Source organism: Arachis duranensis, chromosome 2 (genome assembly GCF_000817695.3).
Source record: "Arachis duranensis cultivar V14167 chromosome 2, aradu.V14167.gnm2.J7QH, whole genome shotgun sequence".
Lineage (NCBI taxonomy): Eukaryota > Viridiplantae > Streptophyta > Magnoliopsida > Fabales > Fabaceae > Arachis > Arachis duranensis.
The window spans coordinates 89955849-89972373 of record NC_029773.3 but is presented as its reverse complement, the minus strand read 5'-3'; the positions used below and the strand labels follow the sequence as shown (position 1 = coordinate 89972373).

General features: G+C 31.5%; 1 protein-coding gene across 2 annotated transcripts; it reads right to left on the bottom strand.

Annotated features, from left to right (window-relative positions):
- Nucleotides 1–6700: 6700 nt before the first annotated feature.
- On the bottom strand, nt 6701–13032 carry LOC107475932 (DNA mismatch repair protein PMS1). Of its 2 annotated transcripts, XM_021135991.2 has the most exons (12): nt 12698–13032; nt 11928–12251; nt 11142–11457; nt 10180–11033; nt 9549–9811; nt 9351–9477; nt 8816–8884; nt 8592–8665; nt 8324–8389; nt 7960–8063; nt 7348–7529; nt 6701–7172 (listed from the first exon to the last, which is right to left on the bottom strand). In XM_021135991.2, exons 1-12 carry the CDS (start codon nt 12956–12958, stop codon nt 7032–7034), a joined length of 2781 nt encoding a protein of 926 aa, XP_020991650.2. In that variant the 5' UTR covers nt 12959–13032; the 3' UTR covers nt 6701–7031. The 2 variants fall into 2 exon arrangements, with proteins under 2 accessions (XP_020991650.2, XP_015951101.3); XM_016095615.3 differs by having other exon boundaries at nt 10180–11457.
- Nucleotides 13033–16525: the final 3493 nt, after the last annotated feature.

Below are 16525 nucleotides of genomic sequence, written 5' to 3'. Positions count from 1 at the left end.
ATATATATTATATTATATTTTTTTCTTACATTTGTGAAGTTATAGTTCATGTAATCGACACAATTAAAAAAAATCAAAATTAGAATGATAAATTTTAATCTTACCTATTCATAGCATGAATTATTAAACTTATAAAGATTTAAAATCCAAGATTACAAACATGACAAGGATACATTATTATAATTTACTTTTCTAACTCAAATAAAATTATCCAATTTGATTTATTATGTTTTTTATATATGACATGATTATTTATAATTTTGATACTATTTCACTTATTTTTCTTTAAAAATATATTTGTTTGGATTCTGTAATATACTAATATGACATAAGTTTATTTAAAAAAATAAAATGACATTTAACAATGATTTTTATAAAAAATTATATGAATGCAAAGTTATTATTTGTAATTTCAGTAAGTGATCATGTGTGTACATATATATAAAGTCAATCTTCAAATCAAATCTTATTATCTTACGATTCAAAAAAAATTTATATATATTTTTTAGAAAAAGGCCAATAGATTATGAGTACACTAAAAAAACTAAAAAAAAAAGTATTTTAAAAGATTAGAAGGATTTAATTATTAAAAAAAATTAATATTAAAATTATTAAAAAAATTACATTTTTATAATATTTAAGAAAAAAAATCAAATCTTTTTATAAAAAAATAATGACAAAAATTAGAAAAGTAAAAAATAAATAAATAAATAAATAAATAATAAAAATTATTAAAATTTTAGAAAAAATAAAAATTGTTAATATAAAAATTATAAAAATTAATTAAAGATATATTTGTCTCTTTATAAAAAGATTTGATCTTTTTTTTAAATATTATAAAAAAATTTGGTCGTTGTTAATAATTTTAATATTAAAGATTCTTTTTAATAATTAAATCTCCCTAACGGTCTTTTAGAGTAACATTTTCTAAATTAATCAACTAATTAATCCCAAGTGAAAATTCATACATATTTATTTAGCGTTGAGAATCAAATAATATATATTAAAGATTATAAAAAATAAAAAAATAGTTAAGAATATATTTATCTTCTTATAAAAGGATTTGGTTCTTCTTCTTAAATATTATAAAAAAAATTAGCTCTTCTTAATAATTTTGGTATTAAAAATCTTTTTTAATAATTAAATCTTTCTAACAGTCCTTTAGAATAATTTTTCCAAAAACTAATGCTAATATTCCAAACATCTTTATATCTACTACTTGTATAATGATCGTGCCTCCTGAAGTCACGCGTCACCCTTACATTAATTTGTAATAAAAAATTGAAAACGGATTCGTTCTCACCTTCATCTTCTTTCTTCTTTCTCTATTAGATCATTATGAATATTTTTTTTCTTCTGTTGCGTGTTATGAACACATAGTAATTTGGCTACATTCAGCTTCTTCTGTTGGTACAAGTGTACAACTATTTTTAAATATTTACATATGTTCTATATAGCTTGTTCACATCACAACAATAATAATTCAGTCACAAAACAAGAATAAAATAGCATCCATTGAATTATCTCAATTACAATGTTTTCAACATTACAAAGCAAAAGACAGTCATTGTTATACTCTTAAAATTGTCCACTGTCTACTTACTTAGCCAAATAAAACACACTCAAAGCCAGATTTAACCCAATCAACATACAAATGAAAATCTGGAACAATTCAATCCTCCTAAGATGCTCCTTCATTTTATTAACCATAGATATCACCATCATCATCCTATCAATTTCTAGCCCATCCCCACACTTGACATTAATTCTGCTTTTCTTTTTTGGTTTTGAATTGCCCACCATGTTACTATTCTCCGAAGATACTTCTCCTTCCACACATTGCTCTTGTATTTCTTCTAACTATTGAAAATACTCGCATCGCATTTGTGTGTTTTAGCATGAAACGAAAAAAATTCATTCATCAAAGAATGATTCAACACTAAAATTGAATAACCAGAGACGACGAATAAGGAGAGCTATTGGATTACTTCGTTACATATCTATCAGCATTCCAAGCTTACCTTCCACATAGGGTATCGTAGAAACCATCTATCAGGGTTGCTAGTTGTCTTCGACTTCAACGGAACCACTGGAATGGGACAAAAGCATGTTCTCTTGTAGACTTTGCTCACTATATCTGAACCACCATCCACGTCGAATGCTTGCATTGATGGCTGCTTTCTCTCGGTTGCAGATTTTTCACGAATCGTAACTGTATGCATCTTTCAATTTTGCAACCTGGAGTACGCATGAACGAAGAGAGCAGTTTAGGGACTAGGAAAAACAATTTGATTGAGGGAAAAATGAATCTGATGAATTAGGAATTTTTCACCTAGGATGATGATTTATGTAATTCAAAATTCTAGTTAAAATTAAACTTACCTTGTCAGCAAAAACCGGTTGCCAGCTCAGTATTGTCCTCACTGGAGCTGTGGTCCGACGAGCATGAGGACACACTTGTCAATTTTTAAAATCATTCAGGTGCCATTTTGTCAATAACAATAGTGAGGTACCATTTTGTTAGTGCCAGAATCTTTCGGGTACCAATTTGGTATTTATCTCAAAAGAAAAAGATCCGAGACTTAATTTAAGTCTTTAACTTAATTCAATCTTGTACAATTTTTAGCAGTTTAAATTTGATTTTGGTTTAAGAGTAAACTACCATTTCTATCCACAAAAGTTGAAAACGCTGACATATCTATCCATAGAAGATAAAAATTACCATTTGTATCCATAAAAATAGTTTTTGCAAGCAAAATTATCTAAACCTTAAAAAATTGAATAAAATTCCTAAACTACCCTTTTCTCCACCACTATCATCTTCTCCTTCCTTCTTCTCTCTCTCTCTCAATGTTCTCAACCATCCAATCCCAACATCAACCACATACCACCGTCTCACCCTGCCCCTCAACCGTCACCCTAACCCTTTTGCCGCACATTCCCCTATCGGTGTTAATCGCGACTCAACAGTACCACCATTACCATCAGCCATCACTACCGTTAACTTCACCGCCTGAATGGATTGGGTTTTCTCTGCACACACTCTAGGCTGCGACTTCTTCAAGGGTTGATCGAAAACACTAAGCAACAAGGTTAAGATCTATGACTCTAACCCTAAAATCCTCCAAGCTTTCTCCAACACCGCCATTGACCTCATTGACACAGGTACGGCGGCGCAAACGCTGACGGAGCGTTTCAGTGGCTGTGCAAAGTGAGGATCATCGATGGAGCCCATGGAGGCGCACTTGCGTTTGAGGGTGGAGTTCCAGTGGTACTTAATGGCTTTGTCGGTTTTGCCGGAGAGGAGTCGGGATATGGTGGCCCACTTGTTGCCGGACTGAGATTGAGCTCTGATTATGGTGTCGTCCTCTTCGGGAAGTGAAGGCCTGATGCTCCACCTGTGGAGAGAGCTGGTTGCACCATCGGAGCCTGCAAAAAAATGGGTTGGTTCATGAACCTGTAATGAAGAACAAAGCAAAAAGAAATTAGGGGAGAGGTAGATATAACAACGGCAGGGATCAGGCAGCGACGGTGGTGGTTCTACGATGCGGAAAGCTATTGAGTCGCGATCAACACCAATGGAGGAGTGTGCGGCCGAAAGGGTTAGGGTGATGGTTGAGGAGGAGGGTGAGATGGTGGTACTGAGCGGTAATGTGGTTGGTGTTAGAGGAGGGGGGAGGAGATGATAGTGGTAGTGGTGGAGAGAATAATAGTTTAGGAATTTTATTTAATTTTTTATGATTTGGATAATTTTGCTTGTAAAAACTATTTTTGATGGATACAAATGATAATTTTTGTCTTTTATGGATAGATATGTCAGCGTTTTCAACTTTCGTGGATAAAAATGGTAGATAAAAAAAATAAAAGGAATTTTTTAATAAAAATATAAATTTAACAATGGAAAATAATATTATATAACATTATAACAATATGCAATTAGGATTTGGATTTTCAAATAGTAGAATAAATATTACATTTAATGGATTAAAAAATTAATTTATTATTTTTTAAAAATATCAATTGAACTGAAATTACTTATTAATTAAACTCAATACCTTAAAATTAAATATAGAGTAAAATATCATATGAGTCTCTAATCATTGCTCTAAATAACCATTCACTCCTAAGTGATTTAAAAATGACAATATAATTCTTAACCATTAATTTCATTAGACTTTTTTTTTCTTCTGTTAAACTCTCATCTAGAGTTAACGTATTTTGTCTATGTGTAATATTAATTGATTACATATTAAAGAATCATTTCAAGGAACAAAATGTCTCCTTTTGTGTCAGTAATTATAATAAGTAAAAAATGTGCCTATAGTTCAATTAAAAAATTTTTATTAGGAGAATAATTTATTATAAATAGTATAATCATGATAGAATTAGGTAACGATGAATTGAGTAATTTGTATCTTTTTTTTTTTGAAATTTCATCAATAAAATTATTCTCTCTCTTTTGATTCTCTCTAATTTCTCCCTAGTTGATTAATTTTTTTTATTCAATTTTTTTTCTCTTTATAGTAATATGCTACGGTACAGTAGCACAAATAAACCTTGAAAAAATTTTATTGAGATATTTAAACTCTTAACTAATTATAAACATAAATACATAAATTCATAATAAACCTTAAATGGGCTTTTCCTTTTTGTGTGGGAAGCTTTTGTACCGGATTGTTCTTCTCCAGTAGGTACTTCAGCTTCTGGGTATCTACATTTGAGGATCAAGTTTTAAATTTTAGGGATTGTGTTTCTATATATTAGGCTGCAAATGGGATTGTATGGTACTTGTTGGTTAAGCTTCTAAGAAGAATCAAAGAACTGAGGTTGCTACCATCCAAAACTAGCAACCAATTTAATCGTAGGTATAATGACTTATTAAAATTTAGAATTATTTATCCTATTTTATAATTTATTATGGATTTATGTATCTATATTTCATTAAAATTTTTTCAGATTTACTTATTTTATTTTACGATAATATATTACTAACATGACAAAAAGTATTTTATTTCTTGGAATGGTTCATTAACATATAATTATTTAATTAGTTAACATTACACATAGATAAAGTTCGTTAATTTTGGATGAAAATTTCATCAGAAGAATTGCATTATTATTTTCCAATCATAAGGAATGAATTGTTATTTAGAACAATGATTAGGGGTCGGAGCAACATTTTACTCTTAAATTTATTCCATCAGTACAAAATCTTGAGTTATCATATTTATTAACTTGTATAAGTTTGGCTGTTAAAAAATTCATTATTTAAATTTAACTTATTTCGAAGAATCTATTCTTAATATATAAAAGTAGATGGATAAGTTTAGTCACATTACTTTTAAGACATGTTTCTCCTCTTACTAATGTCATGTTAGCAATGTCGCTTACTTGGTAAAATTTTAGAATCAATCACTCAATTTTTGTCGAATCACCTATTATTTCCAAATCAGCAAAATATATATAGAAAAAAAATAAAAAACAACTATAATTAGAAATTAATAGTGTCTAATCAAATTTGTAACTTACAAAGACATTAAATCCATATCTTTATATTTATTATATCTTACCGTTATAAACAATACAATAAATTTATTACCCCTAATAATTAATTTCTATAAATAACTCATTAAATGTAATCAACATCCATATTACAAATGTCATAATAATATTATTAATCATAATAAATTTTACGTTACAAATATTCAAATTCCATATTATTTGACCTACTTATATAAGTCTCTTATCACTATTCCTTCGAATAACATCAAATTTAGCACAAGAAATTTATTTTCGAATTACACATCTCAAACTTACTCAATGGAGCATCATTCTTTGGATAATATTACCAAACAAATAGACAATTGGTTTATCAAAATTTGCGTGATTTGTCTATGAAAAACATTAACGACCACACAAATGAAGAGGAACCTCTTTCCTTAGAAATGATTATATTAAATGAAGAGGAGACAACTATATTTGTGGCACATATAATCAAACACCACAATATCCAACAATATGGTAACTCTATATATAATTTTCATAATCTCATCTATCAAATTATTAATTACTAACTCAATACTTATTTCAGATCAAAGTATTACAATAATTTTTGTACTATTTGATGGCAAAGAAAAAAAATTTTTGGGCACAACTGTTTCGAATCTAATAACATTCCAGAAAAGTAATGACATTGAAGCACCACCCCAATTGAAAAGTTTGTGCAACCTTACACTTATATTTAAAAGTTAAAGTAAATGATTTTAACTTCAAAAAAAGTTGTCAACAACACAGTGTTACCAAGACATTTGTTCCAACAAAAAACACTGAATCTCAATACCCATTACAACATGCAAAGATGAAACAAACAACATAATAAAAAGTGCATACAACTTAACAGTTCATAAAGAACATGTTTTTCAGAGAACCTACGATAGAAAGAAGAAAGCAACAACTCTAACAACCACCAATACAAAAAAAAGAGAACGAGCGTCACATAAAAAGACCAAATCCATCAAATAAAACAAATGCAAAAATCAAATCACCAAATAAAATATATATCACTTTGTACAACTCTAACATTCAAATCTTCTGTATTACAAATTATTTTAAATAAAATACCTTTTAAATTTAACTTTAATTTATACATTTAATTTAATTCTACAAAATATAACAATTTTTAATATTTATTATATATTATCATTAATTTACCGTCCCGTCCCGCGCATGGGTGGTCTCATTCTAGTTTGTATAAACTCTCGGCTTGATTTAAAGAAGCCAGAAGAGCTAACATAACATTTACAGATGCCAATTGAGAAGTTATGCAGCTACTGCAGAAACTATCATCAAAGAACTAAGAAGCACAGCATCAAGCATGCTAATGTCAAAAAGAAAAAGAAAAAGAAAAAAAAAACTCGAGATAGACCCCTCATTAAATTTTACAGTAAAGATTAGTAAACAAGTATTTTGTACAAAAAATAAGTTACATAACTCCCTGAACTAAACCAATATGGCAATGGGAGTTTAGAGATTCAGTCCATTGTTAAGTCTGCATTTTCAGTTCTGACTTCTGACCTTTTATGAACTGTTGTCAAGTCGACTAGATGCCGCATCGTTGGCCGGCCATGGGGACAATTCCATGGAGATTTCAGCTCAGCCAAATGCTCAAGTATCTGAAAAAACAGTTATTACAAGATTCAGACTCGGTTTGTCAGTGTGAAAAGATTTGAAAGTTCTATTTTGTTTTGATTTGGTGTCCCATTAAACCTACTCATGCTACTCCAATGTGTGCTTGTGAATTTTTCATGAAGAGGAAGGGGCAGTGCCTAAAATAACACTTATTAGTACCTTCTGCATTTCATTTCTTCCAAGTGAATCACCAATCATGATTGATGATCGACAAGCACGCGATGCCAACATTGCGCGAACTCTTGACGGGCAAAGAGAATCTGATGTATCCATTTTATAACTACCAACAATGTCACATTCCCCGTGATCATCAGACAGGGTAGAAATCAGCTCCTTCACATCTGTTGGGAAAAAACACTTATCAGTTATCACCTCAAGTAACATTATCCTTATTTTTCTGTTTTGTTTTCTTTTTATCTATGAAAATAATAATAGTAATAATAAATGCAGTCTATAAATCATGTCATAGAGTATATAATTCACTGTGATTAATCGAAATCTCTAAAAAGAATACGTATGCACAAGAAGAAATGCCCTCAAATTGAATCAAGTATCAATTTAAGCCATTTTAATTAGGCAAAAATTTCCAGATTGGGATGAACCATCTCCTAATATCAGTACAGTATTATGATGATCATGATATCACAGACTGAGAATCACATATCAAATGCACACAGGATTTTAGGGCTGAGGCTTCCTTGACCTACCTTCGAACGTATAAATCAATAGACATGGTTAAAATCCAAAAAAAAAAAAATCCAAAGAACCTACCTTCAACTCCAAAGGCTATATTTTTACTGAAAGGGATGGACTTTAATTTATAACGGCAGCCAGGTGGTGCATTTAGATCTTCTATCAAAGTAAAGCCATTCTTCCTGAAAATGAGTAACTGATGAGAGAATACCAAAACAATTTTTCTAAAGCTCAACTCCATCAGCAACTCGTGACAATCAAAATTAAATGAGTAGGTGGTAAGAGACAATAGAGCAGCAAGACTGGCTATATTAAACTGAAAGCATAATCTGTTTAATGCAGGATTGATATCAGGATTCTATTAATGAATTATGGCTTCTGACAAAAACCTGAAGGAAGTAAAATCAGCTTATCATCATTGAATCAACATGACAATTTATACCTGATTATGTCCATATGCATTGTAGCAACTATTTCTTCTTCAGGGGATAGCTCCAATTTGATTGGCCTACATAGTGACAAAGTGGTTCAGACCTTGGAAAAATTTAGATAATGAACAGAGAAGAAATACAGTACTCTATTTTGTGGAATCTGAGTAGTGTACGTGAAGAAATATATCCTCAGTCACATTCGCAGAAGTAGTGCTTGAAAAATGATATTTCAACCCGAATCAAACTCTCTAACTTTAAAATCACCTTCACACTCCTCACCTAAGTAAAGGCTGCTGGTTCAAGATGGTTGACTGTGAGAGACGCTCAAAATTGTATTTCTCATCAGCAGCATGCTGAAAATAAGCTTTCATTACAAACTATGATTTCTAAAGTGAAATTTCGATTATAGCAAAAGAATCATCAACATAAGATTTACCATTCAAGGGGATGCGAAGAACAGCAGATTCAACAATTTGAAGGTAAAAAAAGGGTTTAGAAATTACCTGGTCTACAATAAATAAATCTTGATCCAATTTAGCTATGATAAATCCAAGATTGAATTGGCCGATCACCTATCAAAGCATTACGTCCAAGACATCATCAATAACTACATTATATATTTAATCTGAGAGTGCTTGTATGGCTGAGCAGCTGAAGAATAAATGTAATTTTGCCATGGTCAGGATAGACATGCAGCCCTTTATGCTCCAAATACAAAAATGACTTGGGTCGAATATCGTGGGAAAAACTTAACAAGCAGTTAAACTTCACTAGTTAGAAGATAGAAAACAGCCAAAAAAAAAACCCACTAGCACATTTAAGAAATGGTTTTACTGACAAGTTTTCTAAGAGCAGTTGTTAAGAATACTAAACTAGAAAAGCTTTTTATAGGAATAAAATAAGATTTTGACATTAAAAGCATACAAAATTTCTACTTTAGTAATCCAAACAAGTGCGTTTGGCAAAACCCTTTAAATTAATGACATCATCGATTGGTATAATAAAAGACAAGCCTCCTAGAAAGAAAAGACAAACAACCTTCATTCTACTGAAGTCTTCCTTCTTGAAAAATCTTTCCAACTCAATAGTTGCTGCAGCTAAAACCCTTTCTTTCTGATCTTCAATTTCTGGTTGTGAAAGCTCTAAAGTTGCAGCGGCATAGCAACTAGAATAATTATGAGACACAGTCAGTACAAGATTAGCTTAATATTTCATACAAGGATACCACCATTCTACCTTTTGCTGCTATTTTTTCTGCATCTATATTCACTGGATTGCAACATAGCAAGCCTCTTCTCTCTCTTTTTCTTAATGTCCTGAAAGGAAAATTGCAGGCTGGAGAACAACTTCTTAGGAGAAGACTTAGAAGAATCTAACCGTACAGAAGCTGAACATAATGGAGGATCTGAGTTTAAAGTATGATCTGTAGTCTTGATCAAATCATAGCTAGAAGGAGCTATTGGTGCTTTTTCAGCTTTATTATTCTCTTGATCTAATTCCTGTAAATCAGCACATGCATATATGAATATCACATCAAAAGAGAATCACAAAATTTTATTTTCAGTTACTTATATCTTTACCTTTCTTATTGGATAAGAATAGAAATTTTATTGGAAAGAAAGAAAGCAATCAAAGTAAAGAACTTCCCCCTAGACAAAGCAGCATAAAAATGCATAATGAATATGAGGCAAAGACATTAATACTGTGTGGAGTATATATCAGGAAACTTCAACGTAAGTGCTCCAAATAGAAATTTCTACATCAATATCAATATATAGTATCACATGCATACTATTCTTCAAGAACTAAAAAGTCTAGACATACGAAATTGGAGCAATGCTGGAAATTTGACTGCAAACCCACATACCATTTTACACACTCCGTCAGTACAGTCACCTCTAACAGAATTTTCACTTTTGTGCATGACGTCATCAGGATTAAGTTTCTGCAAAGAGTCAATCTCAATCTCCTTAGCATTTCCATCAATTTGGTCAAAATAAACAGATCTAGGAATAGAGTCATTTGTTTCAGCATTTGCAGTCCTGAGGTGACACTGAGGAGCTTTATTTCTAAGAACAGGTACTTCAGATAAGGCTGTAATGATGTCATCATGACTTCTTTTATTCACAGAAACAAATTTGTTAAGAGTTGACTGAACATATCTTGATTGGTTGGCCGAATATTTGTTAGAAGTGGTCCCACTCTCAACTCGACTTGAGACATCCGCAACTTGATCAGGCATAATACTACCAGTGTGTGTCAACTGTCTTCTACTCTTGTCATCCTTTAAAGAGATGTGTGCTCTGAGGGTAAATTCTTGGCGCACTATACTTCTATCAGTGTTAGGAATTTTCAGTGCTTCAACATGAGACCCCTGACCACCACTAACAGATTGAGCAAAATTGTTGGAATCGGTAATATGCCTAGCCTCACACTCATCATTAGAAATTTTATCATTGTTGCACTCAGTATTATTCTTCTCCTTGTGCCCATCCTGGGAAGTACCATCATCATCACAATCAATATTATGTTCTTCCTCAGGAAGACTACTATTTGGAGATGACGGTTTTGTTATGATAAGAGATTTCCTATGAGAAGAACCCAACTCAATGCAGTCTTCTTTGCCATCCGGCTTCTCAACTTTATTAACAGAATAAGAGACATTACTTGGAGAATAAGTTTGTTGTAATCCCTCTCGCAGGGCTTGCAGTATGGCACTTTCTTTAGAAAAAAATATTTTTCTTTTATCAGGAGTTACATTGACATCATATGCTCTTGTAGGAATGGTAAAATTCAATATTGCAATGGGATATTGTTTAGGGTTTGCACCTTTATATAACTCGTTGACAAGTTTGCTGATTTTAGGCATATCCACCGGTCTACCATTCACAAAAAGATACTGCCTATCTCCCAAATTCCGTCCACTACCCTGCCCAGGCCTAGAGATGAAACCATCAACTTTGCAACCATCTGATATACATATTGTCAATGGTTCTAAGCAGCTGAAAGTATTCATGCCAAGCACTGTGATGATGTTATCTTTAAGAGAGTTACTTCCTTGTGTCTTAAGCACCACAGACCTTACATTTTTCCCAGTTGTATTGGTGCAGACAAAGCGAACGCCTTTTGCAATAAGGGCATATGCCTGAAGAGTACTTGTTAGAAGTAGACCATATTAGTAAACTCAATGAATCAAGAAAAACGTGGCAAGCAAAACATGGAAGGAAATCTGGAGATATAAACTATACAGAAAATCCAAAAGCATGAAAAGGAACAAAGGGCATGAAAGTTAGATGACCGAACATTTTAAGTTTTTTATAGTTAACAATAGAAGCTAAAAGCATGTCTCACCTCAACCAGAAAACTTCACCTAACCATTACAGTTTTTAGCCTTGGTGCCTTTAATTCGACCACACTAGTTAATACTTACTAGATCCTTAAAGTAGTTCTCTAGCAGTATTTTTGGTTTGTTTTTAGCCGAGTTAAGAAATGAAAATAGATGACAAGCCAAACACCACCCAAGTTTTATTTATTTTCAGTAAATAAGTGACTTTATAAAAAGAAAATGAATTGAAGTTTGTTTCAACTCTTTTCGCACAGAAAACAGAAACTTACATTCAACAGAGAAACCAGCTTGCCATATTCCTTGCGTATGTTACGGCTAAATTCCTTGCTTCGAACTGGAAGATTCGAGAACAACTTCTTAACTGTGACAGTGGTTCCAACTTGGCGAGCAGTCTTCTTCTCAGCAACTAACAGACCGGAATGGTCAAAAGTCAAGTGCGTTGCAACTGTCTCATTCTTCGTTCTTGTCTCGACGCTCAAATTCCCCAAAGCACATAGCGAACTCAGTGCCTCACCTCTGAATCCAAAAGTAGTCAAAGACTCAAGATCAGGAAAATCTGCCAATTTTGAAGTATGATGCTTCAAAGCAAGAACCTGCAACCATTAAACATGTACATTGAAATTAGCTTACTTCAAATCCAAAACAACTCATAATCCTTCACTTGAAAAGTTACATGCATACAAAACGTTAGCTTTATCAAAAGTTAACGCATTTGCCATATTTAGAATATTTAGCTCCTCACAATCCTTTAATCTTGTTTTTCATAGAGTACCATGGCACCTTGCTACTCTCTTTAAAACTCGAAATTTGCATACATAGAAAGGCTAGCAGTATTGAAAGAATTTACCACCTTTCGACTAACGATTTGCAGTAATCTATCTCCAAAAAAAAAAAGTATTAACATGATGGGAAAATGTTAATTTTCAGGATTAGTTAAGTTTGAATTATCATTTCACATTAGAATCCAATCCGAAGGCTAATTCAATTTCATTTAAAACCCTAGCTCCCAAAACCTCCAGACCAAAAAGCAGCTTGTCACCTTGAAATTGTTTGGGGAAATGCCGGAACCATTATCGATGACCTGGAAAGAATCTTCGCCGAAGTCCTTGAGAACTATCTCGACGGCGGTGGCGCCGGCGTCGAGGCTGTTCTCAACGAGCTCCTTGACGGCGGAGGAGAGGTCGAGGATGACTTGGCCGGCGCAGATTCTGTGCACGACGGACTTCCCTATGGGCTTGATGAGTTGCGGCTCATCCGCCATTGATGACGATGTTCCAGTTGCATGAAGCTCCTTCAACATTTGCCGCCAAAATTGCAGCGGGAATGAAACCTGAGTGAGTGACGGGGAAATTGAGGAAAATAATAAAATAGACATGAGACTTATTCATACTGTGGTCTAAATAATTGAAGTCATAATCCAAAAAGAGCTAGTCTATTTTTAGTGGGCCTCAAAGGTTAAAGCGGTTCAAATTCAAAAAGGTCAATCCCAAAACTACATGGGTTAATCTATTTGATATCCACGCTCGATTTGTGTCTGACCTGGCTTGTCATTCTTTACTTCAGATACTTAAGAGTTCAACTACTATTTCATAGGATAACTTTTCAAAGGCTAAACCAAGTTGGGTTGGTCTAATGGTTAGTTTACTAGTCCATTTAAACAAGTATCAAGAGTTCGAATAACGCCTTGTGCATGTAGCAACCCATTGGCTAGTGGCAAACCTTTAAATGGAGCTCAGTATCGCGATGGATTAGTACTTGGCCTGTCGAGTTGGGGGATATCGTGGAAAACAAAAAAAAAACTTCCCAAAGGCTAAAGAAGAAACTATCCATTATTTCTAGCGAATAAATTTAAGAGTGATGACTAAGTGATCATTTCTTTTTATAAATACCTCATTATTCATCAATCTTAAAGTATTTTCCAATTGCAATTTTTTAAAATTTTGTTATGTTCAAAAGACTGTCGTCGTTGCCGAAAACCTGGAGATCAACCATCAACCATAACAAACGTTCATCCAAGAGACGGATGTACGGCATCTGACTCAGGATCACAACGTAAAGATCACTACAATTATGATCGAACACTTTTTTTTACCTTGACATTTTGAAAAAGATAAAGATTTTGCTGATGAAAGAGATAAATAGGAGCAAGGAGGACAAAGAATGAGCTTTTTCAGATTTATAGTTTTCAAAGAAATGCTGCAAAGATTATGACCCTCATTATATTCATGGCACCAAGGACTATTCGAATAATTAGAAATCGAGTTAGAACGACAGCAAGAATATGAGCTGCAACTGCAAAGAGATCGAGAAAAAAAGGATCCAATTTTCTTTGGGAGTGATTCTTTTTCAAAAAAATCATGCGCGCTAAAGTCTCCAAAAACTTCAAGAGCCTTGACATAGACCTTTACAATGGTACAACTGATCTCCGACACCATCTCAGCAATTTTAAGAGTTGTATGTATTTAGCAGATGCGTTTGATGTAACTAAGTGTAAGGTATTCTCGACCACATTAATCAAAGCAACCATAAAATGGTTTGACAATCTATTTCCAAAAGCGGTAACATGTTTCGATGACTTGGCCAAAAATTTTTTTACCCATTTTTTTCATTCAAAAGACAAAATTAAGCATGTTCCAAGTTTACTAGGGATAAAATAGGAATCTAAGGAGCCCCTTAGAACCTATATGAAATTGTTCAATAAAGTTTGCCTAAAAATCTAGATCCTACCAAGTACCAACAGAAGTAGCCATAATTGAATTAGTAAACAGTATCAAAGATGCACCCTTCTTATAACTAATTTAACAGAAACATCTAACCTCTCTTCACGAGGTCCAAAAAATGACAGAAAAATACATTAATGTAAAAAAAACTGACCAACTAAAAAAGCCTCATCAAAACAAAGAGGCCGGCTAGATTGATAAAAAGGAAGAACAAATAAAGAACGAAGACTATACTAATAAGACAAAGAGGCACTACTTTTACATTTTGTTAAGAATGTCTTCAGGTAAAGTTTATAAAGATATTTGTCTAGTAGTTGAAAAGTTACCACCTCTACGAATTATCCAAAACAAGAAAAGAGACAAGTCAGAATATTACAAATATCATTGTATTTATGACTATCACATTAATGATTGTTATGATCTTAAAAAATGTTATTGAAAAGCTTACACAAGATGACAAATTTGATAAATATATGGAAACTAATAAGTCATACAGGAAATACAAGACATTCAGAAAAGATTAAAAGATTAAAAAAAGAAGGATTGAATAAACCTAGAAAACTACTAAGCATCACAGCCATATGATTGCAGGAGAGTTTACAAGTAGAAGTCTAAAAAATCTCTCCAAAAAAGACACCTGAAAGAGGTATTCTAGGTCGGAGTTAGGAAGCAAGACCCTTCATCTATCTAAGATCACTTTCATTAAAATAGATGCTAGAAGTGTATTATCCTATTATGACGATCTAGTAATAATCACAATTATCCTAGTAAACATCAACCTGCACAGAACTTTAGTTGACTAAGACAGTTCAACTGATATTTTTTTTAAGAAAGTATTTGACAAACTTGTACTAAATGCAAAAAATCTAAAGACATATTTGAATGCTTTGTTTAGGTTTAGCTCATTCATTATCTTATATTCATCAATTTGTACAAAACTTTTAAAAAGAGCAAAAAATAACACAAAATTATCTTATTTGGTTTTGATAATTATCAAAATGGATTCATAGTTAAACATTTTTTATTAATTAATTAATTAAATAAATTTTATATAAATAATTCAAATTTAAAATTTAAAATTTAGAAATATACATTTAGAATATTTTATATTTTATTTTTTAAATTTTTAATAACAAGTTAATTTTCAATAACATTACACTGTTCTATTTATTCCGAAACGTATTCATATTTGCTATCAAATCTCTCTTTTATTAAAACTATCATTAAAAAACTATTGTTAACAAATTGATTACTTTATATATACAAATTTGAATGACTAATATGTCTACTTTTATAGTAATTAAAAAAATGACGAGTTATATTATATATTAATCATTCTTAAATCCTAACCTATTTTATCTAATAGTTTATATGTTTGATGACTTCAATTATAATGGAAAAAGAAAATAGCGAAACACAAGATTATTCAACATTAAAATTTATGAGACCGAATAAAAGATTTATTCTTTAGTTAACCTGACTAGATTAATCACATTATGATTCTATCTTTTTAAAAGAAAATATCTAACAATACCTAAAGAGTAAAATACAACTATATTTAAATTACGATCTGGACATGTTTCGTTATACAAGTTAGAGTTAACCCAACGACACATAACACATTTACATATATACAAATATATTTATTGTACATATATACAAATATAGGATACTTTATTTTGTGAATAATATTTTGTATAAATATAATATTTTAATAAAAAAATATTTTTAATCTTTTCAAGTAATAAAATTTTACAAAAAAATTTCAAATAATAAATATGTTATTTAATTTATTTTTAATGTGTATTTGTATTTCAACATGTATTTTATATTGATAGCTAACTTTGTTAATTGATTTTGGTGTACACATAACATAATCGAAAATTTTATTGACAAAATATCTTACTTGAAATTTGTTTGAAAATTTTGAATTTTTCCTCATTTTTTATTTTATCTTAGTATTCACTAATATTCAAAGCATACTTAAGGCTTATTTTTTGGATATGAAAACAAAAGTAGTGATATACCCTAATATCTTAATTTTTTATGTTTTTTAAAATTGTGAAAAGTGCACAAATTGAAAAATCCAATTTCTGTACCTCAATTTTTAATTTTTTTAACACAAATCGGACGATCCGATTCCTGTA

Coding starts and splice junctions, on each gene's coding strand:
- LOC107475932 (XM_016095615.3), bottom strand. CDS start 12,958: ATGTTGAAGGAGCTTCATGCAACTGGAACATCGTCATCAATGGCGGAT. Junction 9,478..9,548: donor AGAAAAAATAGCAGCAAAAG/GTAGAATGGTGG, acceptor TAATTATTCTAG/TTGCTATGCCGCTGCAACTT. Junction 8,390..8,591: donor AACCAGCAGCCTTTACTTAG/GTGAGGAGTGTG, acceptor GTCACTATGTAG/GCCAATCAAATTGGAGCTAT.